The sequence below is a fragment of the Acanthopagrus latus genome, chromosome 14, assembly GCF_904848185.1.
Source record: "Acanthopagrus latus isolate v.2019 chromosome 14, fAcaLat1.1, whole genome shotgun sequence".
Taxonomy (NCBI): domain Eukaryota; kingdom Metazoa; phylum Chordata; class Actinopteri; order Spariformes; family Sparidae; genus Acanthopagrus; species Acanthopagrus latus.
The window spans coordinates 15,371,757-15,398,255 of record NC_051052.1 but is presented as its reverse complement, the minus strand read 5'-3'; the positions used below and the strand labels follow the sequence as shown (position 1 = coordinate 15,398,255).

The window sequence follows — 26,499 nt, the reverse complement described above, 5'->3', positions numbered from 1 at the left end:
ATCTGAAGACATTTGTCATGAAAAATGAATAATAGTGGTCTTATATTTAACTCTAATATAGTAGACTGCAGAGATTTTTGTGGAGAATTTATGCATCGCCAACAATTTCTGTGTTCCCAAGGGCCGGACGTGTACGTCTCACGGCCGCTCAGAATAATCTGTGGGCTGGTACACGTATGTTAGGCCAACCGGAAAAACTTGCAGTTGTCTGGATTGCAACTCCTCCCCTGTAATCACCCCAAAACACACAAATCATTTTTGCCCTTGTAAATGACATTGCACCTCATCGTCTTGCTCCGTATGTTCCACTTACAACTCCTTGATACCTCAGCATTTTATTTTATTTACCTCAAGCATTTTAATGTATGAATATTAAAGAAATAGAATTGAATTTAAGTCTTATAAGAGTTAAGATTACTTTACCTGTGTCTGCTCTCCACTGCGACTCGGATACGTTTGACAGCCCCCCCCTTCTACTTATACCAACTCCCAAAGACTGTCAAACTGGTACGTCATTCCACTGGATACTGGTTCTGCAACTGCCTGCATTCTGTGCAACTTCATGTTATTATTACAGGAAAGCTTGTCTTAAAAAACCACAAAAAAAAAAACAAAAAAAAAACACACCAGCACCATTATTTACAGAAAATGCCTCAAGAAATGTGAATCCAACCCAGACAGGAACATACCGGAGAGTGGAAAGTGAACTGCATGCGCGGAATCCTTCCATCACATGTTAAAGTCAATGTATTGGGTGCATGTGGTCTGAAAATGGGGAGGGACTGTGAGGAAGGACAATATATAATGTATTTGTTAAATAATAGGAGGTAGTTTTGACTCTGATGTTGATTGGAACAATATACATACATTAGAATAGAATATCTTTCTTGTCATTGTTAACAGATACAACGAAATTAAGTCCAGCCCTTGTTCAGTGCAAAACATCTATTTGAGGTAGTATATGCATAAATAAATACATAAATAAAAACTACTGTATGCATATTAATGCTAAAAATACATAGGAGACACACCCATACAGACGTCCACTTTCAAAAACTGCACATAGCCCTTTTATCTAATAGTTAAACTGGGAATCTTCAATTTACCATATAGCAGATTGGCATCAATTCAACAATTTAACATCTGTTCAGCAACTGGTCATCAGCTTTGCAATTAAGCATCAAGTAGTTAAACGTTCATCTTATGTCTGCTTTTCAGAGAGGAGATCAATACCAGGCTCTTTGTTCCGATGGTTTCATATATGGCTTATCAAATCTTAAGGCTGAATGGACTAGTTTACCAGCATCCCCGACCACCCCTCCCTCCCCACTGCCAAGAAGAAAGATCTTAGCTGAGAAAAGAAGCAAAAGCTGATTTTTATGTGCCTTTGTTTTTTGCGGTTGGAGCACAGGAAAAGCTATGTTCAACATATTGTCAAACAAAAGTAATACATACTTGCTTTGTCGTTAGCAAGCTAGACCTGTTTTGGGTCGTGTAGCAAGTCCTTGATGTAATTACAAAACGAACAAAGGAATGTCACACAGGTTGTAAGGATTACACAGCAGAACATTCTGCACAACGTGAGAGAAAGTGGTAGTGGTAACAGAGCAGTTTTGTTCTTGTACATTTTCTTTCCTTTGTTGTTAGAATATAAATAGAAAACGAGAATGCTCAACAAGTGAATGGAGATGGATTGTTCAGGAAGTGCTTGAGTTAAACAGTCTGACCACTGTTGGGGATAAATTATCTGTGGTAACGCTCCTTCTTGCACAATGAGTGTTAAGAGTCTACTGCTGAAAGAGCTGCTCACGTCTTGCACAGTCTGGTGCAGGAGCTGAGAGAGCTTTTCCTTCTCACCCACCAACCACAACACAAGCTTCGAGTCTAAGTGTCTGTTGTCATATTTGTCAGTTGTTCATGGGCACTTCTCACTCGGGGTAATTTATTGGTGCTCTGCGTCACTCCAACCTCACTCCAGCAGAACAGCACAGTAGAAATGTATTGTCAGTTTATACCTGAATTCATTTCGGATTGGGTTTAACATACAGTTATGTGATCAAGTGGCTTTTAGTGCCTAAACGTTATCAAGTAGTTTTGTAGGCTAAACCAAACAAGGTAATAATAATAATACATTTTATTTATAAGCGCCTTTCAGGTCGCTCAAGGACACTTTACAAAAACAAACAGCAGTCAAGCAGCAAAATGAAGTATACAAATGAAGTATACATAAAACAAATAAAAACATTACAAATCATCAGGGAAAGCAATCTTAAAAAGGTGAGTCTTCAGTTGTGATTTAAAAGTAGCAATAGATGGGCACTGGCGCAAACTGAGGGGGGAGAACATCCCTGTCACCCATAGGGCGAAGTCTAGGGGAGGGGAATGGAGAGGAGATGGGAATCAGAGGAATGTGGTGAACAGGGTGGCGAATAGAGATGGAGAAGACGGGATAGATAAGGAGGTGTCAGGCCATGAAGACATTTAAAAACCAGAGGAAGCGTTTTAAAAGTGATTTGGTATTGGACTGGGAGCCAATGCAGGTGCTGAAGGGTGGGGGTGATGTGTTCCCAGGACCAGGTGGGAGTTAGGACTCTGGCAGCTGACTTTTGGACATATTGAAGTTTTTCCACAGGACACCCTCAGGTCAGAGCTGTTTTGGATGCACAGGGGGAACATTCACAATTTTTGGCAGGTGGTCATAATGTTATAATGTGTCAGTGCTGCATAGAAAGAAGGAGAAACGAAAACAACAGCTGTGTAAACACCCTTGGGGATGTAATTTTACTGTTTATACATTGTCTTCGTTTTAAAACTTAACGAAAATGAATTTTAAACGCAGTTTTTCTTCTGATATTTAAAATCGTAAACGGCCTGCACTGTGTCGTGCTGCCTGTGGGGGGCAGCAGCGTGCTTATTGTCGATTATGTTTAGTAGAAGAAGAAGAAGATTGTTGACGTCACACGGAGAGCTCATGATGGCGGTTGATTTGACTCCTCGGTTCAGAAGGTTGAACAGCCAAACAAGAAGTTTTCGTGAGAATATACAGCATGGTAAGACCCGAAAATGAACGCTAAATAAGTCTGAAATTAGTTAACGTCTCTTTTTGTATAAATACAACCACGTAAACAGCACATTTGTGTAATTAAAAGCGAAGACGCGGTGGAGACTAGCATTGACAGATCAGTAACGTTCACGTACGTTAGACATCACGCCTGTGTTTAAACCGTTAATTATAACGTCATTTGGTGAAAATGTCTTATAATCAAGAAGTTTACAGACATTGTCATTGGATATTAGAGAAACAGTACAAACACTCTGTTGCGAGTAAAAGTGCTGTTTTTAAAACGTTTAAAAAGTGCCGCTTTAACGTTATGTGGGGGGAAACAAAGTGCGTGACTGCTTTACGTTCATTACTAAACGTCCGTAACCAGAGTTGTGCAAAGTATCCAAAAGTCATATTTGAGCAAATGTATAGATATCATTTGTACTTCATGCTCACACTTTTACCGTGAGACAGATAATTTTTCAACTCGCTTTTTATTTTTTAATAGCCATTAAAAGTAATTCTAAAACTTTTTATGCCCCTTCCAACTGCAGTCACAGCCATTTTTAACCCCTTTTATTTTAACGCCGTGTGCCACCAATTAGGTTTCTCTGGGCCCTTCGGCGCCACCCAGCTGTGGCACAACATCATCCAGGCTCTGCAAACTCAGGTGGAGGTGCGCCGCTGTAGAAGGCATCTCCGCGTTCATGCTGAATGCTTCACAGGCTCGGACGCCGTGGATGCCGTCCTCAGTTATTTGATGCAAAATGTGGTGTTCTGCACAAGCGAAGTGTCTCGACTCAAAGCTGCCCGGCTCTGCCAGGCTCTGATGGAGGCCAAGGTGTTCGAACCAGTGGGCACAAAGCTGTTTCGCAGAGACAAGGAGGTGACCTTTGAGGACAGCAGCTGCAGCCTTTACCGTTTTCTGGAATATAAAGTGTTACACAATTCTGCCATGGAGGAGTGCAGCAGCGACACAGAGAACACGGCACCAGAGGAACGGGAGATGAAGAGGAAGAAGAGCTCTAGGTTGGTTTTAATGTGTCATCAATTATGTTCAATATGGACATGATATGATGCTGTCATATAGCTCAAGTTATCATCTTTGATTCTGCACCCTCTACACATTAGTGTAGGATTATTAGTCGCCATAAAACTTTGTTTTGTTTGTGAAGGATGAAGGAACTGAGGACGATCTCTAATCCCCTCGCTGTTGGACCTTCAGACAGGAGGGTTGAGAGGCTGCTGAAGACCATCAACCTGCGACCAACCTTATCTCAAGCTTTAAAAACACCCCCCACTACCTCTGCCTTTCTGTCCAAAGCTGGTAAGCCTGATCTTATCTGTCAGTATTTGGCATTGTGATGGGTGCCCAATATAAGGGACCAACAGTCCATTACAGTTTGTGCTTTTCTCTCAAATATCGTTTACCTCTGTACTCCCTAGTGGTGGATGAGGTTTGGAAGCAGCAGACACTGCTGCAGCTGCTGCAGACAGTAGAGGTTCCCATGCTGGACTGCATCCTGACTTCTCCTGCTAGGGGTCAGCTCCAGGTCTGCAGAACTCCTCTAGCAGCTCAGGACCTGGTTATATCTAACACATGCCTGGAGAGAGAGCTGCCAGACACCCTTAACCTTCCACAGTCAGTGCTGTGATTAATACTTCAAAGCTTTTTTTTCTGGCATTGTAGATGGCTGATCATATTCCTGCATTCAAAAAATATATATAATTCATTCAGTTTTGTTTCGCCGTACTCTGTTTACAGGTTGGATGGCTGGTTATCGGCAGCGGCAGACTGCTTGGAGCTCTTTCCCGACCAGCTGATCGTGGTTGCAGGGGAACAGCTCAGCCAACACGGTGGTGGTGCCTTTTCAGAAGATGGCAAGGCAGAGCAGATGGAAAGCCAGAAGAGACTGCTCTTTGACACTATTGCCAAGTACTACAGTGGACAGGAAAAACCTCCACTTCTCTCAGGACACCACCTGGACATACATGCTGCCATTCTGAATTTGCTGGGTGAGACGCGATAAAGATACTAAGATTTTACAACCAAAGCATTCATTTTCTGTCTCAGTTTTGTTCCTGTCCTGAAGGTCAGCTTGGTTTGTCTCCCCAAGATGCTATTCCTTTTCCACCTCCAGTCTTGACCACATTGTGTTTCTCTCCAGATGAAGGGAAGCTGCAGGAGGCTGTCAAAGCATCTCAGTTGTGTTTGCGACTGCTGGAGACGAGCGTGAGAGATGAACTGAGGAGACTTCTGGCTTTCATGGACACAGCAGCTCGCCCAGATGCTTATCGTCTTCAGAAACAGGTAGTTCACCTCCTTCACTGAACCACAGTCATCTCTAGCCTTCTGGGCACATAATCTAAGAAATCTTAAGAAAATGTAGCATTCGAAACCATCTTGCAGCCTTTTCTTTTGGCATCATATGTAAGGTTTGATCGCTGATGTTTGAGTTGAAATCTATTGTTGACCATATCCTTTATTTGCTTCCAGATTAATAACAGGGCCTTGGTCTGCCGCACTTTTCAAAGGGCGATTGTTCAGAATAATGAACTCACTCGAACCCAAAGTGAAAACATGGTGCTGTTTCTCATGGACAATAGCACTGAGCTCTTCAAGGTACACTTAAATAATTTAATTTAATTTAATTTAATTCTTCTTTAAAGACAGCAGAAAGGGTTCACATGTCCCTCAGCATCTTAATAGATCTTTCTTTCTTACTGTCTTCAACACAGAGTCCTACCTCCCTTATTGAAGCTGTGAGGAAGACACTGAGGAGAATGCAGCAGGGAAAAGACCCCGACTCAATTGCCAGTAAGTTAAATACATCAAATTATTCACACATTAGACCACAACCTGAAATAACACTCAGGACACTCAGTGTTTTAGAAATAACCACATGGTGGCACTATTGCTCCAGAGCCCCACCAACTACTAAACACATGCTGCACTCAAAAACTGATGCCGTCTTCTCCACCGTGTGTTGCAGCGTTCACCTTCTGCCAGCAGGTGACACCACAGGAGTATGAGGACCAGAGAGAGGCCACCACCCTGGAAAGCCTCAAACAGCTCCTCTGTGACATTTCTTCCAGCAGAAGCATGCCTGTGAAGGAGAGGAGGAGGCTGCTCAAAGAGTTTGAAAAGCATCACCCCGTGGTCTTCCTCCAGCATCTCTCCTGCACCTTCTGAAATGTGCAACTGAAGGATGTTGCTTCTGCTTCCTGGATGCACTTCACAAGGCCAGTATGCAGTGGTACAGCACTTAGGAGGAGGATGATAATTTAATTAAACCTGCTGTCTTTGTAATTTTGGTTACTTTGAAAACTGGCACTCAGTCACACCTCTAATCTCACTTAATGTTTAGATTAAGAGAGGTATTGACAGCCTCCCCAAATTCCTTTTAAGTCACAAGAGGCCTTTAAAAGTTTTATTTGAAGACATACTGTTATGTCTTTTCTCAGTTTTGTTCTTATACTTCTCATTGTCCTGTAGCACCAGATGCATTATCTGTCAGATAAATATAGCAATCTGATGAAGCATTAATTATAGGCATAATTATAGTAGTTTTGCACTTGTTTATTAATGAAATATTGTGCATGACACTAATCTTTTGTTGTGAAGATTATTCATGTTGTTTGTGTTGTGTTGTGCCATAACTGTAGAATACCGCACAGTAAATGTGAAGTTTGAAAACTTAAAAGGGATTATTGAAAACTAGTGAACAGCTCGTGGACTAATGAATATTCCTTTTGTCTGATGGATCAAACTAATGTGTTGTCTTGAAGAGGTATTTATGTGGTTAATTTGGGGCTTTGAAGATGGAAGGTTGGTTTGCAGAAGTAATGCTGTGCACATTTGATCAAGCATTAATATTTCTGCAAATGAAGAACAACAATATTATAGCAGCCATTTTGTTTTGTTGTGTTTTGGGTTTTTTTTTTTTTCATTTTACGGTAGCAGCTGTAGGTTGGTCAAGGATAAACACTGTTAAGTGCAACACTAATGTAGCTGAATATTGGTTTAACAGTTAGAAATGAAGATCTCTGTGAAGATTTTAAAATGAAAGCTAATATGAAATTAAAGCAGAAAGGGTACAATAATGTGTTAGAATAACTGTAGCTCAGGTTAATATCATCTGCTTCATATTATTTTTAGAGGTTTAAGGAAGTTTTTAATACCAGGATCTTGGTCAAACTTTTTATTGTAACTTTGTAGGATTTTACTTGAAAGTTGGACATTATGTTTTTTGATGGAAGATGCATAATAATGATGACTTATTTTAGCCTACTAATTTAATCTTTTGGTAATTTATGAAACCAACTTGTGAGGCCAAAAGGTAATTTACAGTCAAATCTCATGTCAGTCAGCATCAGACATTGAAATCATGTTAAAATGCACTTTACGATGCTGCAACATGCTTTATTTTCTTTTGGAATAACGAGGTTAATAAAAGACTAATTAATGTTTTGTCAAACAAGACTTGGCTGTTATTTCTTTTTGTGCATGAGTATTAGTGCAGTCTATGGATCCTTTGTGGTCCTGGATCCAGAAGTCCTTGTAAATTTTGTATTACTGTATTGTATTACAATGTCAATGAATTACTTAATTTGTTATTTTCATAAAAATCTGTGCTCTGCTGGTTATGGTGTCCCACTGGCCCTGAGGCAACGTCCCCAGTCTTGTCTATTAAAGTTTGTCAACGATAAAATATTGCACTGGAAGGGAATCCAGGATGTTTGCTGTGTGTATCGATACATTTGATGTACGATTTATTTATTCATAGTGACAAATTGTTAAAAAGAGACACACACAACACCAAAACAAACAAACAAACAAACAAAAAAACAACAACCAAAAAACAGGTGACGTTGATGCACCTGACTCCATTAAAGAACCCGGAAGTGGGGTTGTTCATTCACTAGCGTTCCAGGCTAACTCATTTCGTATGCTCCTGGAAGACATGGGGGCTGTGTTTCACAGCCAGAACTGACAGCGCTACTGCTGAGAGTCTACTGCTACAAGGAAACACAACTCAGAGCCCTTTTCATATCAAGGTAAGCAGCTGGAGGGTTCCGTGGTGACACTTTTATACTGACAGTAAGACGGTATTTTACTGTAATGACAGTAACGTCAGTGTCCTCTTGCGCATTGTTGGCTAGTTAGCTCGGGTAGCTACCGTGATCTGTTTGTCTAAAAAGTCTTTCACGGCAGCAAACGGAGGAAAACGGTGATGTCAGCCTTTAGGTAGATAAGGGGTTAAATTATGGTTTTTGGAAGGTAGCCGTTAACGGTAACTGTGTCACAGTGTGTTACTGTGCCAGTTTGATGAGTGCGCACAGGCTAAACAAGACGATTAACTTGGCTAGCATCGAGCTATTTCCCAATCAGAGCTGACAGCCATCGCTAAGAGACAAACACAACACTGACATACCCAAACCCAACGATACACTTATTATTTAAACCCCCACACGAGTAGCGTGTCAAATCTCAACCGTGTTTGCAAGCTGCTGTTGATAAACTGCCCGGCACCCTGGAGGCTAACTAAGCTAGCTGGCTAGCTAGCTAACAGCTGTGCTACTGCAGGTGCTTTTGGTGAGGTGATGTCCAAAACGATGCTCTCACTTCACATCTGTATATCTGGCCACCTGCTAGCTAACAGCTAATGATGGGGAATGACAGTTTGTGTAAAGTGGACTTACATAAGATAAAGTTATGCGACATAAATCCTTCAAACCTGTTGCAGATAATAGCTTTTAACAGTCTCATGCTACAGGGAATATTTAATGATAATAATGATTTAGATGAATATTTAGGTATCATATTGACTTCTTTGCCGTGTATTTAAGGCTTATATCGTCTGCCTATCAAAAGGTAAATAAATGATGAGCAGTGACACTGTTATGCCGCAATATCGACAAGTGAGTACAGCAGATTCTCCCATAATCCGGCCAGAAATCCTGCAACATCTCTCTGCACAGTTCCTTCTTCATTTGAATTAAACTACTTGTTCTGGGTGAATCTGAAGGGAACTGAGACTGACATGAAAAATGAGAAAACTGACAGCATCAGATGCATCAATTATTGATCGACTTCATCGTGCTGTGCACCCTCAATTCAGGCAGCTTGAGGAAGGTGCTGTTTAACACTGTGAATGAACATTATGTACCATATATACACAGTACAAGCAGGGATTTCTCATTAACAGAATTAGTTGAGGTGGGTGCTGGCATGGACCCACAAATGTAGGTTAATATTTATCGTGCTCTGATCCATTTATTGCGTTGCTTGACATATTATTTTTTGAGTGAATCATGCAAACTGTACAGTGGGCATCTCAACATCCGGAAAATTGCTTATTCAACTGTGTTGCAGTGCAGTGAATTAAACATCAAAGTATTGTCAGCCCTCTCAATCTTATCCGGAATAAACTGTTCATGTAGAAATAATTGTGCCCTATGCCCATTGGCCATGTTCTTTTGACTGACTTCCTGTTGCTTAACATGCTGTCAAGTCACTGAAGGATTTTGAAATAGAGCCTCAATGTGGTGTGGCTGAGTTTTCCTCTGAGTCATTTTGTATTTTTGGGGACGGCTCAGGCTGTTATGGTGCTTAGTCTCCTCAGCCATCACAGGCAGGACGCTGGTGGGCACTTTGATGTGAAAATGTTCAGGCAGGTGCGTTAGAGTGCATGTCTTTGCTTGGCTGGAAAGGGTTTTGGTCTCAGCCTCTTTCAGGGATTGCGAAAAACCTATGATTGTGTTGACTGACTCGTTGTTTAAGTATCCTGATTGGTATGTCGTCCACCTTCAGCTGCCAGGTGAGGCCTGAACATGGAGTCTATGCTGAACAAGCTGAAAAGCACCGTCACAAAGGTGACGGCGGACGTCACCAGCGCTGTCATGGGCAACCCGGTGACGAGGGAGTTTGAGGTTGGACGACACATTGCCAGCGGGGGTCCTGGCCTGTGCTGGAGGATCTACAACGGCACCAAGAAGTCCACCAAACAGGTCTGTGTGCTCCAGCTCCAAATCATTGAAGTTTCAGTTCGATTGATAGGAAATCGACTGCGCTTGTGCTGTTTTCGAAATTGCTGTGACGCTTATTAAAAATAAAAATGTGCTCACTGCTGTTTGGCTTCAAACCCTCCAGGAAGTGGCAGTGTTTGTGTTCGATAAGAAGGTGGTTGATAAGTATCAGAAGTTCGAGAAGGACCAAATAATCGAGTCGCTGAAAAAAGGAGTGCAGCAGCTGACCAGACTGCGTCACCCCCGTCTCCTGACTGTGCAGCATCCCCTGGAGGAATCACGGTGAATAACGCACGAACACACACGCACACAAGAAATCCAAGGGCAGATTCAACGAGTCAGAGCTCAAAGAGAGGGGCTTGACACTCGAAGTAAAAAAAATAATAATTGCATAACAAATCTATTTGTCGGCCTCTTTGTGTGCGTATGTGAGCAGAAGCTGTCATGATCAAAAGACTCGGTACTCCGGCCTCTGAATAATGCATGTCCCCTGTGGGCAGAACAAGGTTGAGGCTGTCTTGTGCCTGTTTTTCCTTTTCCCGGCTCGTCTTTGTCAAACTTGCACCTCTGGCTGCTCCAAATTCAAAAACACTTCTTTCTGTCCGTGGTTTTTTTTTTTTATTATTTAGTTTTTTGGGCTTTTGCTCGCGTTATGAATCGTGAGTCTGTTCAAGAAGAAATCAGCATTTAACATGCGGTTGTTTGGCTCTATTTGTCCCTCAGCGACTGCTTGGCGTTCTGTACAGAGCCGGTGTTCGCCAGTCTGTCCAACGTGATGGGCCACTGGGACAACCTGCCCAGCCCCATGCCCAATGACATCAAGGAGTACAAACTCTATGATGTTGAGACCAAGTATGGCCTGCTACAGGTGAGAGTGCACACGGGTTTGGTCAAACATTTTAGAAATTATCACAAATACACATCAGTTGACTTGTGAACAGACTTTTATGGTGTTGGCTATGGCGTTTTTAGTGTACTGCGCATGAAACTACTTTTTTCACATTTAATTCTTGCTGTACAGTAATTCTTATTTATTCTTTACCCTTCTTTAACTTAGTTGTTCAGTTTTTGTTGTCTCTGATCCTTGCTGTCTGTGTGTCTAGTGTAAGAGAGAAATGTAAGCCAGAGTAACATTCCTTGTCTGTGCACACATACTAAAGAAACGCCCATCACAAGTTGCTTGATACAACCTGACATATTTAAAAGCCTTCTTTCCTCACCAGAAATCCAAATCGAGGGAAAGATTCAGTTTGTTATCAAAAAGACACAAAGAAAATCCCATTTTAGGAGTTGGAAATAGTGAATCTCAGACCTTCTGGCAAGTAAAGGTTTGGGAGTTTGAGATCAAATTTCTAAAACTGTATTGGTTGTTACTCTAGGTTGATGTATCAGGAACCTTTTGTCCAATTAAATTGGGTATAGAAATACTTGCACAGCACTAGTTCTCACATAGGATATGTTTCAGACAAAAGGGGCTTTAATAAAGCTGGAAATAAAAGACATTTATCGTAGAAGTGGTGTTGTTGCCCATGTCAGTCATCTGTACACATCATGTATGAGAAAGTCAGACATGTACAATGAATTATTTATTACTGAGGACGTGTCTGTTTGTTATTAAGAGCACACTAACACTTACTGTGTCCAATACACCTTCATATTCTTTTTATGACACCAATTAACTTGATATTTTGGCCTCATCGTTTATTTTTTGTTATTTATGGCTAATAAGACTAGAGAACGCCTGCAGTCTCTACCACAGAAACTTTTTGTTGAAACATTGTCACGAGAAAGCTGAGAAGCGTCAGATTCAAATTAACGCCTTCACACTATCTGCGAGTCTGTTAAATGTCAGACTGTTTGCAGCTTATTGCAAAAATGAAAATGCCTTATTGTCCGTCTGGCTCTAATTCCCCCTGACATTTATACATTTTTTTTCTCTCTCCCTCTCTCTCTCCAGATCTCCGAGGGTTTGTCCTTCCTCCACAGTGGCGTGAAAATGGTCCACGGGAACTTGTGTCTGGAGAACATCATCCTCAACAAGAGCGGAGCCTGGAAGATCATGGGCTTCGACTTCAGCATCTCTTCCACCAACCCCTCAGACGCTGAGGTGTGTAGAGAAAGGAGTATAGTTTTGACAGGCCAGGACTTTACTGCCTTCAAGACTCAAGATTTTCATTCTTCTGTTCTCTTGTCCTCTTCAGCCTAAGTACACATGTAAAGAGTGGGAGCCCAATCTCCCTCCGCTCTGCCTCCCCAACCCGGAGTACCTGGCCCCTGAGTACATCCTGTCCGTCAGCTGTGACTCAGCCTCCGACATGTACTCGCTGGGCGTGGTCATGCACGCCGTCTTCAACGAGGGCAAGCCTGTTTTCCAAGTTAACAAGCATGACATTTTCAAGAGCTTCAGCAGGCAACTGGACCAGGTAAAAGATCATACACCTTTTTAATGATATTGTAACAACTGTGTTTTGTAATCACACTAACATGATATAATGATAATAAAATGATGCCTTAACGTGTCAGGGGTGATTGCTCCTCTAGAGAACACACTCACATGGTGCTACATTCAGGGCCAAGCAGCATCTGGGAGTTGTTGTCTTTCCACCCGTGCTAATTTTTTCCATTCCTCACGCTCGTCTCTCTGACAGCCACAGCCGTCTGCTCAGATCTGTGTCACTGTCCGTCCGAAGTGTAGGCGGCTGTCTTTTCCAGATTTGATTTGAGTGGCAAAACGGAAACGTGTTTGAAATAATCCTGCTGAGCGTGACTCGACACACTCCGGGGTTCGCTGTTCCAAACGGGGACTTGATATATTCTTAAAAATCAAGTCATGGTGCAGATCACGGCTAAAAATTCTGCACTGTTCTGCAGGAGTGTGTTACTATTACTATTCCCCTCTTGTCTGCTCTCTTCCATGCTTTCTCTGTTTTTCAATCTTCAGCTGAGCACCATGAGTCCAGCCCTGTTGAACAAGATCCCAGAGGAGGTGCGGGAGCACGTCAAAATGCTGCTCAGCGTCACACCCAACGTCCGTCCAGATGCAGACCAGATGACCAAGGTTTGAATTGTAACAAAATGTATGCAGATACATAGAAATTGTTTTTTTTATATATAATATTTTTTATATATATGTGCCACAAAATATTGTTTTTATTCTGTTTTTTTTTGTTTGTTGTGAAATTCAGATTCCATTTTTTGATGACGTGGGTGCTGTGACCCTGCAGTACTTTGACTCCCTCTTCCAAAGGGACAATCTGCAGAAGTCCCAGTTCTACAAAGGCCTCCCCAAAGTGCTGCCCAAACTACCCAAGGTAGTACAACCAAATGTTGTGGTTGCATTTTCATTTTCAAGTGTATATCCTATGAAATGTCTGGGGACACGTACAGTGGCGAGCTATGTGGTGAAAAACCCAACCCTAGCCACGGCTTCATTCTGTTTCTTCTCCTCTCAGAGAGTGGTGGTGTATCGAATCCTGCCGGCGCTGACCTCCGAGTTCATCAACCCAGACATGGTTCCCTTCGTGCTGCCCAACGTGCTGCTGATCGCCGAGGAGTGCACCAAGGACGAGTACATCCGCCTCATCCTGCCCGACCTCACGCCTGTTTTCAAGCAGCAAGAGCCAGTTCAGGTAGAGCACAGCACTCGGCATATGCGATGTGTGTAGACACGTTTGTAAGACAGAGTTGGGTTGACGTGTGTTAACATTACCTTTCTAATCTAAGCATGTGTTGGCAAGCTGAAAAAGCACTCAATCACTGACATGATCCTTTAAAAAAGGTTCAGAAATGTTCCTCTTTGAACCTTTTGCGTGCTGTTTTCTCTCTTTTGGCATGTTTGACATTAATCAGATAAGTATAACCGAGTTAAGAGATCTGTTTGTGCTCGGCCTGTCATTTTATCAAGACTTGTCTCTCTCTGTATTTTTCTCTCCATGCTCCTTCAGGCTAGTAATATGGTGAGTGGTCTCTGCTGATTCGCCCCAGTCACACAGCTAGTTTGTGCGTTGTGTTGTCCGTAACACTAAAAGCTAAACTAAACCTGCTGAAAGCACTGCCTGTGTTAACTCTCACGTAACGCTGTACTCACCTGTGGAAAATGGCAAAAAATTCTCTTCCATTTGACTGTTATTTGCCTCACTGGGTGCCTGTACTGTGCAGATCCTGCTGATATTCCTGCAGAAGATGGATCTGCTGCTGACTAAGACACCAGCGGAGGACATTAAGAACAGCGTGCTACCTATGGTCTACAGAGCTCTGGAGGCCCCTTCTGTACAGATCCAGGTAAGAGGGAGGGAAATGGAGCTCATCATGAGTGCAGCCACGAGCTACTGTATGCTTGTGTCAAAAATATTTTTAGGCCTATTTGAGATTTCCGGGTGCTTTGCTGCTTTGACGCCTCATCTTTTGAAGTGAAAACACTGTCAGAATAGTCATCTTTACTTCATTGGTGTATATTTTTATCATCCCACTTGGAGCGTTATTTTTTCCACCCTCTGTACTCGGCGCTCTCTTATCACCTCGAGAGCACAGTGAGACTGAATGCTCATGGCATCATAAAAATGTCACAACATCTTATCTGTGGCCGAGCAGGAGCTGTGCCTCAACATCATCCCGACGTTTGCCAACCTGATTGACTACCCTTCCATGAAGAACTCCCTCATCCCTCGAATCAAATCAGCCTGCCTACAGACCTCCTCGCTCGCTGTGAGTCTCCTTCAGCTTGTACCTTTCAGGCTGCACGCCTGTGCACAGATCCAGTTTTTTAGATGTCTCACTATTGTCAGTTACCAGCTGAAATGTCAAAATGTTACCTCTTTGAACCTGTAGATGCATTTTGACTTTACATATACATCTTTCCTTTGTAACTGTGTAGGTCCGTGTGAACTCTCTGGTGTGTCTGGGGAAGATTTTGGAATATTTAGACAAGTGGTACGTCATCGATGAGATCCTGCCCTTCCTACAACAGATCCCCTCCAGAGAACCGGCAGTACTCATGGGCATTCTAGGTAAAGAAACTAAAAACACTTAACACTAACAATTGTGTGACGTTTGGGTCTGCTTAACACTCTTTATTGTGAAACTCAGAGGAGGGTTTTATGGGCATGTTGTCTTTTTTTATAAAAAGGTGCAAAATAACGCTTCCAGAAAATTGAAAACTGAAATTAATGATGTATAAATCAGTGTATTTGACAGGGACAATACATGTAGGGCCACATTACATCTTGGCTAATTTGCAGTCCTGTCCCTGGATTGCCTTTTGACACAACACTATCAATAAAAGAGACAGACACCAGCACCACTACAAGCAGTGATTGTATCAGTAATGACTGAAAATACTGTAACTAAGAGCAGACAAAAGATTGTCAGACTGTCCAGTTTCAGATGAACAAATCATAACTTATTATAACTGTTACACTGCAGAAACACATCCTTTAGTTCTCTCTTTTTCTAGCCATGATTGTACTGTTTCTGTAGAGGTGCAAAGCATCTTTAACTGCATATAGCGCAGTAAAATATGATAGAACCATGAGTGAAAATGTGGCTGAAGCAGAGAAAACGCTCAGAAATTACTTAAGTGCTTCAGAGGGTTTAATAACGTTCCCTTTCCTCTCTCTCTTTAGGAATCTATAAGTGCACCTTCAGCCACAAGAAGCTGGGCATCCCCAAAGAGAATCTTGCCACCAAGAGCCTGCCCCACCTGGTCTCTCTTAGTATAGACAACAACCTCAACCTTAACCAGGTAATACACTCCCTAACACAGCCACAACACACCTTTCACATTTTCTTCACCTGCAAATCTGTGAAACACTTTATTACTTCATCTTCAACACATTTTGTATGATCTGCTTGACTTGTATTTAATGCAATCCCGTGTTTCATCTATGTTCCATGTTTCAGTTTAACTCGTTCATGATGGTCATACGGGACATGCTGAGTCGTATGGAGGCTGAACACAAGACCAAGCTGGAGCAGCTACATGTCATGCAGGAGCAGCAGAGGTCTCCCTTTTGATTCTGTCTGATGAAAATATAAAACTGTTCTGCATGTTGATGAGGGTTTTCTACGCTGGAACGTCTGGGGAAATTGGATCTGTCGTAGGAAGCAATTAGCTTTTGATACTGGCACCATGAATAGGATAAATGGTGCAACTAGCCAGGCCTGTCTGATTCCCTTGACTTATATTCCTTCTGCTTTTGTTTATTTTCATCTCTATTAACAGGAGTATGAACATCTCAAACCCAGGGAGCCAATCAGAGGAGACAAAGAGCCCACCTAGCTCTGGAACCCAGGTAAGAGGTCGATTTAATGACAACTGGGGTGTACTTGCCTAATGAATGTGTCTGTGCTGCAGTGATTCCAATTAGTCCTCTGTCCTCTTGCTCCCAGATTGATGATATCTTTGGCAGCAGCGGGGTTAATGGGAAAGAAAACGGATCTGCAGCAGCCGCCCCGCAGCCTAATAGAGTACGGAAACAATGTCATTCCTCATTTACAGTCTACACAAATCTTCACCTTTGTCCAATTAGCACGCGGTCCAGTTTGTTTACGGTCTCTCCTCTCGTCCTCTGCATCTCCCCAGATGTCTCTGACTCTAGAGGAGAAGCAGCGCTTGGCTAAGGAGCAGGAGCAGGCAGCCAAACTGAGGAACCAGCAACCACTAGCACCACAGACTGTCAGACCAGCCTCCGCCAACAACTCAAAGGTAACGCCTGAAAACATCCGTGTGCATAAACAAATGCTCGACCACACATGGTGTGTCGACTATGCCATTGGTAGATTATCGCATCTGTATTTGTAAAGATCAGCAGATTACTGGTTTTATGCCCTAACAACTGCCATTTACGTTTTGTAATTCTTCAGTAAAAAAGTGGTATTTTACAAAAGGGTTTGACTCAATTATGATGGCTGTTTGCAGCTCAGGGATCAGCAAGTTAGAATAATATTCACTGAAACTGAAGATTCCAGAGTTCGAGAGAGACAAAAAAAACACCTTTTTAGGGATTCAGTAATAAACAGCAAAAGATAGAAATTCTGTTTTTTACTTAATGGTTTTCTCAAATCTGTCCCAAGTGAACCCTCTTTCCAAACAAATGAATAAAGGATCTCTGGTAATGTTATCAGTTGTGTTCAGTTCGGTTCATCCCCCACGAGTTAACCCTCCTTTAAAAATAGTATTAAATAAATCAATAAAGAATCTTTTGACAACAAAATAAACCGAAACATCTTCGTGTGTCGACTCTGAAGTTTGTTTCGATTGCATCCAAGTCAGCTGAGGTGACGAGAAATGAAATATCGTTAGAATCGCTGATCCTGCTTTTTGATAGCTCGTTTAGACTGATTTTCCAACTCAGAACAGAAATCGTGACACCCCTAATCCCTCTCCATTTTATGTTGCAGACTAAGGACCTGACCAGCAGCCTTCTCAACAACATGACATCTCTGAACAGCCTTTCTTTGGCGAACCAAGCGCGACCAGCCCCAGTGCAGGGCACCACCATCGCTGCCTTCCCCGCCCCCGGCCCCATGATGGGCCCCATGGGCGCCCCTGTCTCCAACGGCTTCAACCAACCAATGGGCTTTCAGACTGGAGGCATGGGGATGGGCATTCGCCCCGCAGGCCCTGGCCTCTACGGCGGCATGGCCACCACCACCAGCACCCCAAACTTTGGAGCCCTCACGCAGAATCAAGGACAGACGAATAAAGCCCCCGACTTGTCAGCCTTGGACAGTCTTTTTACACCCAGCCAGCCCAAAGTCACCCTCAACCAAATGGGCCCAAAGCCTACAACCAACACCCCTTGGCTCAATCAGTTTAGCTCACCCCAGAACACTCAGACTGCGATGCAGGGCGCACCAGTAGGTATGGGAGGAGTGCCCAGCGGGTTTGGGATGCAAGCAAACCCTTTTTTCAGCCCGCAGAACTTTTCTCAACCTGCGGCTGCTGCTGCTAGCCTGAACCAAAGTGGAATTAAACAGAGTGCGTCTGTCAACAATGATCTGAAAGACTTATTCGGCTAAACTTGCATTTAAAAAAAAAAAAAAAAAAGAAGAGATGCCAGTTGAGTATATTCCTTTATAATAACTTTGGATGGATGAGCCTTGAATTCTCACAGAACAAAAGACTGAAAAATCCTTTCAAGGGTGTTGCTGTGTGTATTTTTAATCCGACCTGGTTTAAATTCTGACTCTCGCTCACATTCAGCTGGCAAATTCCATTTGTACTGGACCAGAAGGACAACCGGTTGGGGGCGGGAACATCTTCTTCTTCTATGCTGTGTTCTTTAAATGCTGGGGGTTTCCTACTGTTTTGTACTTGTTGGGAGTCCAAATAACACAGGTTGGGATGAATCCCAACTGAGTTTATTCAGGAAGGTTTTGTGTTCATATCATGAATGATTGGATGGATGAAGTGGATTAAACACGTTTCTTCAGAATCGGCACTTAACATTGGCAGAAAAAGATGACGGGGGGCAGAAAAGTGGCTCAGTTTCAGGCTTCTGTACCTTTTTATTTTTATTGCGTTTCCAGACTATTTTAGGGTTTTGCTGCATGTCTAAAGTGATCAGGGGGTTGGCTTTAAAAACAAACGCAGCATACATCAAAATGTCTGAGCCCTGTGGGAGGTAGCTTTGAGTGTAGCACCAACTAGCCTGCAGTCACTGATCTGCATCCAGGAGGCTCCTCCGTGGAGAAAATCGGAGCCTCGCTGTTTCTCTGCAGCACCAGAAACCTCCATTTCCTGGACACAAATTGGACCATTGATTCAGTCCGGTCACCATTTTTGGATTCATTCTCTCTATCATTGGCTTTTCTACGCCTGCAGAACTCGATTTTTTTTTTCATTTCTTGATTTGACATCTGAGCAAGCTTGTTGAAAAAAGGTTTAGTTTTGTCTTTCTTTGGTGACAAAAGCTCACCCGTGTTTCTGTAAATGGCTGTATGAATGACTTATTTGTGGAGTAGCTATTTTTTTTTTTAACAAGATGCTAATGTCAATGAATGAGGACCATATGCACTGCTTAGGCTGTCGTGCCTTACACGGGTACATGTGTAGAACTAGACAGGCAGCAGTCATCTATTACTCGAAGTATTAATACTTTTTCTCTTTTAATCAGCTGTCTGCTCTCACATTTGCTTTGTCGCATGTTACTGAAATTGACTACAGAAGATCTGAAGTTTGATATATTTTTTTTCTTTAACATCTCTCCTAACAATGATTCCATTTTTTTATTTCACACATCCAGCCGCATTCTCTCTGATGAGGTGTTTAAGAGGCTCTGAAATCCTCCCTGTGCACCATTTCTGTTGATCAAATTTGTACACTGATGAAGATTTTCACTCTATATTTTGATTGCTGTCAGAGGACCTGTGCTGATGACAATATTATTATTATTATTATTATTATTATTATGTGTAAATATATAGTTATTTAAAAATGGATTGCTCTGTGAGGGCCTTGGCATTTTTATGTCCTTGTGATAATGGTTAAGAGGCCTTAGATGAGTCGTGTGCAATAATCCTTATCGGCCGTGAAGGGTGCGTATCGCGTCCGTTACCTTCATCTCAGCTGACCTACAATAATTTCATAGGTCCGTCAGATTTTTCTAAACAGCTTAACATCGATGTGTACTCATTCTAAATCTTACATTTGCGAAGAGATCTACACCATTTTAGGGTTTTCAGCTGCACCTTGGTCACACTGTGTTTCTGCTGACAATGATTGTCGTTAACATGCTGGAGTGTAACGTCTTTTACTGGGTTCACTTTTTGTTTTCTTTGTGAAAATAACGCCTGCCTGTTGAAGGTGAGCTATCTCGTGTTACCCGCCAGTGAATTTGACTCGTCAGGTTCCCTTCTTCCTTTTTTTTCTATGATTGGAGCATTTCCGCCTGTAGATTGACATGCAGTACGTGGCAGTTTTTTTGATTTCATCGCACAGTGAATGTGATCTGTGGTGCGCGTGTCACATGTTCTAGCAGAACCCCAAGGCAGAAAAAGTAAAGCTTATTCTTCTACGAGATTGTTTGTATACCACTGCTGTCATATTACGTGTAGTGTGGCTCTTGTTTTATGTGTTGAGGTGCTGGTCTCTGAGGTGGTCCAATGGAAAATCTGTACATACAAAGGAAAGTACACAATCTAATACCTTCAAACGGTGGTCGTTTATTTGTGTGATGTGTTGAAAACACTACTTAAGACATTGGAGTTAATGTAGCTTTAATTTAGGAAAGAAAGAAGCTACAGCGAAGAAAACATGATGGTAATAATGAACATTTTAAGATACATACACACTTTCTGCACACTGTTTATAGGCAGTGTTTAATTAAAGATCCTCCTCCACACAAAATGATCTCTGGCGTTTGTCTGAAATGTTTTTTGCAGGGAAGAAAAGTGTAATTACCACATTTAAAATTCATTAGCTGGCACCTGTACCTTCACAAAAATTCAATTGCTGGGTGTAAGATGTCTCCTATGTCACTGTGAAGTCTGATGTATGTGGAAAGAAGTCTTTAAAGAAACACAAGTTAACTTAGAGGTATCTTGGCAAAAGGTAAACATTACAGTTTTCTTTACATGTGCATTGTTTACACGGCAGTGTTTGTCATTAACAATTTAAGTTAATTAGGCAGGATTGTATAAAACGTGGTAAACAGCCCTTTGGTTTGTCTGTGTCAAAGTTTTCTCCTTTAATCTGTGTTTCCTTGAGGACTTTAGCTTTACGCTCTTTATTATCGATACCATTATCTACAACAATTTGTTTCCCAAATTGTGGTCCGCTGCCCCCTGGTGGACCTTGAAGGTCACTTACAATACATAAAAAAAATTACATTCATTCAAATTACAATAAAATATTCATGATTACATATTTACATTTAGAAAAGTTAGAACTGATAAAAGGAGTTACATTGCGTGAAATACTTTGTCTTCCAAAAGATTTTCTGGTTTCAAATGGAGCTGTGTCACTCCTGAGTTTGGGAATGGCTGGCGCCTACATTACCCACAATGCAACACGGCCACTGGCAATTTTGTCAGATGTTTGGATTTGTAAAGCAAATGGCACTCTGGTAAACACTTATTTCTTACACCACATGCGTCTAGCACCACAGAGGACTTTATGCAGCTTTTTGCCCCAGATGGAATATTACTCCCTAGACTTGTGAACAGATTTTAATATTGGTAAAGTTCCTCTTGACGCCTACCATTAACTTAACCCAATCCCTAGACCCCACCGTGGAGAACACACTATTCAAACACAACTCAGCTCAAGAGAGGTAAAGTGTCTTGTAAGTAGGTAAACAATGCAGAAAGAATCCCTGACATCATTTGTTAAACACGTTTAACGTACAATTCTGAATCATTCACTGGTTAGGTGAGTCGTCGCACTGATCTGGTGGTGGTTGTGGACAGGTTCTTCTGAGTCATGGCTGCAAAACACACATTTAAATTTGACATCACCACATTATAGTGGATTCTTTGTACAGAAGCACTAGAATACATATTATTTTTAAGCTTGGACCAAAATTGTAAGCATCCATGTTCGAGGCTCACCTGCGAAGTTCAGCTCATACTTGAAGCTCATGGTGGTAAACGTCATGGTGCCTGACGGGTTCAGCTGGTACTGGAGCTCGATGTCCTGACTGGACATGCTGCAGCCATAACTTTTCTACATAACAAAAACAGAAACAACAGTCTGAAGGAAAAATATGATGGCTATGATATCCCATGGGCTAGGAACCAGGGTGATGCGAACTTCTGGGTTAGCCTACAAAAACACATCATCGCTACACCACTCTATATCGACTAGTTTTTTTAAGCAATGCTAGCAGCTTGGGTCTGTGGGTCAGAATAAACTGAAAATTGTGTTAAATGCTAATTAGCAAATGTAAGCCCTGCTTAACCAAGGCGCTGAATAATTGCATGGTAAACATAATTGCCTACCTGTTTAACGTTAGCATGTTAGCATTAACACTGAGCATGTCAGCTAGGGATATACGTAACTAGTCAACTCATTGATTAATTGTGTTAGCCACGCTAGTTAGCACCGGAAAGGTTATTTTATTTTATAAATGTTAAATTAATTATTATTTACAGATTTAAATCACATGGTGATACAATTTGACTATTTCCTGTCAAAAGCAGCTTTATAAGAAAAACACAACCCAAGATCCGTTAGCTTGCTAATGTAACAACAGCTGTTGCATCTAAGATGTTAGCAGCCATCTGTATACTACAATATACTACAATATTGTTTGGACGATGATTAACCATGGCTTTATCTTGATTTTTGGACTAGTTGATATAGGCTAGTATAAGATAAAAACTTTTAAGAGGGGGAAATTTGTTGTTAGGAGCGTCCCTCACGTTAGCATGCTTGCTTTAGCATTTAGCTAAAAGCACTACTGTACAGAGTGAAGCCCAGTGAGGCTGCTAGCATGGCGGTTGACTGTTGCATACTTATTTACTAATTTATTGGATTTACTGTTCTTCGATTGCCGGTGTTTAGCAACACGTCAACAAAAGAAACCAGTAACTTACTTTGGAATAATCTTTCCATATTCTGCCAGTATCCTGAAACTGCCACCTGGGTGTGTCCCGACCGCTGAAAAGAAGAATTTAAGTTGAAAACATTTACAGTAACACAACACACACTGTGTATAAGATAGACCAAAAGAAATACAACAATTAATACTCTACTTAAATTGAATCAAATTAAGGTGTAAATGTTTTTTACCTCATATTTATTAATATCTTACTAAATTAACATATCCTTAAATTGCACAGTGTCTTATATATGGTGGTGTTTTATATGTTTGCAGGGTGAATAAATGAACCTGCTGATCTGTTGACTGTCTGCGGTCCTCCTCACTGCTCGCCTCGTCCCCACACTGTCATTGACTTGATGCATCGCTATGATGAACCAGTGCACACAGAGCGACAGCTTAGTGACAATTTAAACCGCCATCCTCAACAAAAGTCGAAACATTACATTGTCTGATTTTTGCTCCAGAGCAGCTTTGTCAGTGCCTGCGAGCGCATTACCTGAAAAATCCAGAGTGTAGGAGAATCTCCCGGCCCTGAAGCTCAGCTGGCCCCGTGGATCCAGCTGGTACTGTCTCTCAATGGCAGCGCTGTCGAGCGAACAGGCCTGCACACAGAGACAAACCAATAAACCGTAAAGAGCAGAAGGGTTCAACTTCAACTTTTCATGATGGGGGGACAAAACTGGAACTTAAACAAACATATAGAAGCCCATTTCTGTCAGGTGAGGAAAACTGAGTCTGGATGAGAAAAGAAGTTCCCATGTTATGTCATAATCGTGAAATAAATGTTGACTTTTCATCTGATAATAATGACTTCTTAGAAATATGACTTTTATCTCATTTTTGTCTTTTTATTCAATAGCTCTGACTTTTTGTCTTAAAAATCTGATTTTCTATCTTAAAATATGACACAATATCTTAGAAATATGACTTTTTATCTCAAAATATGACTTAATATCTTATAAATTTGACTTAAAATAAATATAGATATACTTAAATATATGTACTTAAATATAGACTTTTTATCTCATAAATATCACATTTTCCAGGAGTTGTTCTTTTGTCCAACCAACAGCTTGAAAAACACTCTCTTCATTTACTTTCATAAATATTTTAAGCAAATCATCACATTTAAGAGACTGACACCTGCAAATATTTAATAGTCTTGGCCTTAAAAAACGTCCAAAACGATTAATCAATTATCCAACTAACAGGCAATATTTATTTCTTTGATCGACTAATCGCTGCAGCTTCAGTTTTCATTTAACATCTTTCACCACTGCTACATGAAATCGTTGCTTACATGCGCTTGGTATTCTGTCCACACGCCCTCGTCTCCCATGAACTCCCACCTGAAGCCTCCGTCGCTGAGCTGGGAAGAGGAGGCCGAAAGAAGACCTGAGGTGGCGTAAAGGCTGCGGAGACATGTTCGTACAACGTTTCAAACATGGAAGTGGTGTTTTCAAGTCGCACACAGTGAACAAAATCCTCCTTTTGCCAGGAAAGATAAAATAAATCTCACCTCCCTGTTGTGTTGGATTTGAATTTCGGTCGCCTGCGTACTTCCCTGCGCATCCCTGAGTTGCAGTTTATTTGGCTCATGGCTGCCAATAAAATACCATCAGTTAGGTTCAGCCGCACAGACACACAGTTTATGAAGTCAAGCTCACGTGTTTCGAAAACATCACACACTGGAGAAGTCGAGTCTGTAGCCTATGGCGCCCACGGTGAAGCTGAAGGATCCCTGAGGGTTCCGAGCGAATTGGCGCTCGACGTCTCTGCTGCTGACGGAGGCGGACAACACGCTGGTGCTCTGAGGAGGAGGAGGAGAGCGAGGAGGCGCTCAGAGTCTGGAGATCACAAGAATCGGAATGAATTAAGGGTCCAAACTGTCCTCACCTGGGATCCGTATTCAAGCCACAGCTGGTCGTCTCTGTAGTACCAGCCGACGTCCTCCGTCTGGCCCTGACGGAGGAGGCTGCGTCTCTGCACCTTCATGGCTGAATTTGTTGTCTGCAGCTTATCAAAATCTATGAACACCTGCCTGCAGAAGACACATAGCATCATCGTATATCAATATTCCCTTAATCTAGATGCTTTTTCAAAGGCTGGTCAGAATTAAATGACTAAGAATACGTCCAGATCACGCCAGAGTGTTTCCTGGATAAAATACAGGAACTTTAAGATCAAATTCATATTTTGTCAAACAAATAAATAAGTAAAAGTGACCAACACCGACCCATGGATGGTGTTGATGGTCATTCCTTTGGCTCCAGGTTGACAGTAGTGGGTCTCAATCACAAAGTCGTTGTCAATCCGCAGCCACTGCTGTGCGACCAGCAGCTGCCACTCATAATGTTTCTCATCGGCTGCAGAGTAGAACAATATGGGATCTCATGACGGGTTTATGTTTCCTTTTAATGACACACATACTAAAACGGACTTTATGTACATTTAAAGACAGAGTTTGCAAAGTGCTCTGACAATCTCAGGAAGAGAGTATTACATGATGAGACCTCAACGGTCGAGCCAAACCCCAGAGAGCAAAGTCTGAGGCTGAGTGAAAACAAGAGAGGTGTGAAACACAAGAGGAGACAACGTGACTCATCAAAAGGGAAAAGAATAACAGGCACAGTAAAAGAGAGAGAGAATGGAGATGAATAAAAGAATAACACCAATTATGGACATCACATCAGGGGAATAAAGAGCAGATAGAGGATAACAATTAAAGGACAGTAAGAAAACAGAAAAAAAGGAATCGCATGAGAGGGACTGAAAACAGATATATGAGCAGTAAAAGGGGGAAAAAAGGGGCAAAAAATCAGCTTATAGAAAAGTTACTTTTAGCTGACTAAACTGAGTATAAATTAAGATGAAACAACATTGCATCACAAGATTATTTGGTCTAATGGAAGAATAATCATAAAAATAGACAAGCTGATCACTTTTCATCAATTCAGTTATCTATTAACAGACAGTATTTTGAAATTGTTACCTCTATTCCTTTGTATGTATTGCAAATTCATTTCACTATTTTAAACACACTATAATGTTAATATGTGTTGTTAATATGTGTTGTTTTTGACTCGTCAAGATTTGCTAAAAAATTAATTGCTGCTTATTCTTCAAAGTGAAACTCTCGCCAAAAAAGAAACTGAGGATTTATTTGTGATTGAATATGAGTCAAACATTCGTGTAAAAGCATAATTACGACGAGGGAGGCACTTTTAAGATTTTCCGTAGTTTCGTTTTTGGGCAAGCTCGTATTTTAGCTTTATTTTATTTTTTTCATGGCAGACAAAAAGTGTCGATCCCCGAGTACGACTTAACAGGCGGGAGAGTAATGGTGGACCTCCTGCCTGTCAGGTCGCACTCGGAGATCGACACTTTTTGTCTGCCATGACAGCGGCGCGCCGGAGATGTTACTGCTAACGTGAGTAGTCCAAAAACTAGTTTTTTCGTAAACTCTGTGTTCACAAACAATGTTCACAATGCTCGTGTTCATATGTAGAGACCCTGGTGATACTACGAGCAAAGTTTCATGTTGTGTCGAGTCTTCTTAGTGTTTTTAAAATAGCGATTTTCATGCTAGCATAAAAGTGCCCGTAGCACTCCATTGAAAATTAGCTTTGACTCATATTCAATCGCAAATAAAGCCTCGGTTGCTTTTTGGCGAGAGTTTCACTTTAAGTTATTTTAATTAATTCATTGACACTGTGTGGGCGTCACTTTGGGGAACCTTGGGCAGCATTTCTCACTACTTCCTGATTTCAAAGTAAAAAAAAACAACAACACACAACTGCATCAAATTTGATCAGCAAAAATGGTTTTAAATCAGCTTCCGTTGTAAAATCCTGCTTTTACATGAGTGGTAATAATCTAATC

General features: G+C 41.6%; 4 protein-coding genes across 5 annotated transcripts in view; 3 read left to right on the top strand and 1 right to left on the bottom strand.

The window, feature by feature from the left end:
- The first annotated feature begins 2,920 nt into the window (after positions 1-2,920).
- depdc4 (DEP domain containing 4) lies at positions 2,921-7,755 on the top strand. Its single transcript, XM_037122310.1, has 9 exons — positions 2,921-3,050; positions 3,649-4,072; positions 4,219-4,370; positions 4,490-4,685; positions 4,809-5,059; positions 5,212-5,354; positions 5,541-5,666; positions 5,783-5,861; positions 6,037-7,755. The coding sequence occupies exons 1-9, from the start codon at positions 2,924-2,926 to the stop codon at positions 6,234-6,236; spliced, it is 1,698 nt and encodes a 565-aa protein (XP_036978205.1). The 5' UTR covers positions 2,921-2,923; the 3' UTR covers positions 6,237-7,755.
- A 189-nt stretch (positions 7,756-7,944) lies between these two features.
- scyl2 (SCY1 like pseudokinase 2) lies at positions 7,945-20,420 on the top strand. 2 transcript variants are annotated; one of them, XM_037122305.1, is made up of 19 exons: positions 7,945-8,101; positions 9,858-10,054; positions 10,197-10,354; positions 10,796-10,940; positions 12,030-12,179; positions 12,274-12,495; positions 13,014-13,130; positions 13,258-13,383; positions 13,525-13,701; positions 14,017-14,028; positions 14,231-14,353; positions 14,663-14,776; positions 14,946-15,078; positions 15,694-15,812; positions 15,971-16,071; positions 16,293-16,362; positions 16,460-16,537; positions 16,653-16,775; positions 17,471-20,420. In XM_037122305.1, exons 2-19 carry the CDS (start codon positions 9,878-9,880, stop codon positions 18,089-18,091), a joined length of 2,766 nt encoding a protein of 921 aa, XP_036978200.1. In that variant the 5' UTR covers positions 7,945-8,101; positions 9,858-9,877; the 3' UTR covers positions 18,092-20,420. The 2 variants fall into 2 exon arrangements, with proteins under 2 accessions (XP_036978200.1, XP_036978201.1); XM_037122306.1 differs by lacking the exon at positions 14,017-14,028.
- The window catches only part of si:ch211-244b2.3 (uncharacterized protein LOC557230 homolog), a 7,015-nt gene continuing 789 nt past the window's right edge, over positions 20,274-26,499 (bottom strand). Inside the window, exons 3-12 of the mRNA XM_037122313.1 lie at positions 24,854-24,983; positions 24,514-24,658; positions 24,307-24,427; positions 24,137-24,218; positions 23,918-24,029; positions 23,114-23,219; positions 22,906-22,981; positions 22,610-22,673; positions 21,623-21,737; positions 20,274-21,498 (exon numbers count right to left, since the gene is read on the bottom strand). Coding sequence (XP_036978208.1) covers positions 21,440-21,498; positions 21,623-21,737; positions 22,610-22,673; positions 22,906-22,981; positions 23,114-23,219; positions 23,918-24,029; positions 24,137-24,218; positions 24,307-24,427; positions 24,514-24,658; positions 24,854-24,983 — 1,010 coding nt within the window. The 3' untranslated portion in view covers positions 20,274-21,439. The remainder of the gene's footprint in view (positions 21,499-21,622; positions 21,738-22,609; positions 22,674-22,905; positions 22,982-23,113; positions 23,220-23,917; positions 24,030-24,136; positions 24,219-24,306; positions 24,428-24,513; positions 24,659-24,853; positions 24,984-26,499) is intronic.
- Positions 25,989-26,499, top strand: part of si:dkeyp-38g8.5 (uncharacterized protein LOC568385 homolog) — a 12,851-nt gene continuing 12,340 nt past the window's right edge. The window contains exon 1 of the mRNA XM_037122315.1: positions 25,989-26,047. The gene's annotated coding sequence lies outside the window, so the exon portion shown is untranslated. The remainder of the gene's footprint in view (positions 26,048-26,499) is intronic.

Coding starts and splice junctions, on each gene's coding strand:
- depdc4 (XM_037122310.1), top strand. CDS start 2,924: ATGTTTAGTAGAAGAAGAAGAAGATTGTTGACGTCACACGGAGAGCTC. Junction 5,060..5,211: donor TGCCATTCTGAATTTGCTGG/GTGAGACGCGAT, acceptor GTTTCTCTCCAG/ATGAAGGGAAGCTGCAGGAG. Junction 5,667..5,782: donor ATAGCACTGAGCTCTTCAAG/GTACACTTAAAT, acceptor TCTTCAACACAG/AGTCCTACCTCCCTTATTGA.
- scyl2 (XM_037122305.1), top strand. CDS start 9,878: ATGGAGTCTATGCTGAACAAGCTGAAAAGCACCGTCACAAAGGTGACG. Junction 13,131..13,257: donor ATGCAGACCAGATGACCAAG/GTTTGAATTGTA, acceptor TGTGAAATTCAG/ATTCCATTTTTTGATGACGT. Junction 13,384..13,524: donor TGCTGCCCAAACTACCCAAG/GTAGTACAACCA, acceptor TTCTCCTCTCAG/AGAGTGGTGGTGTATCGAAT.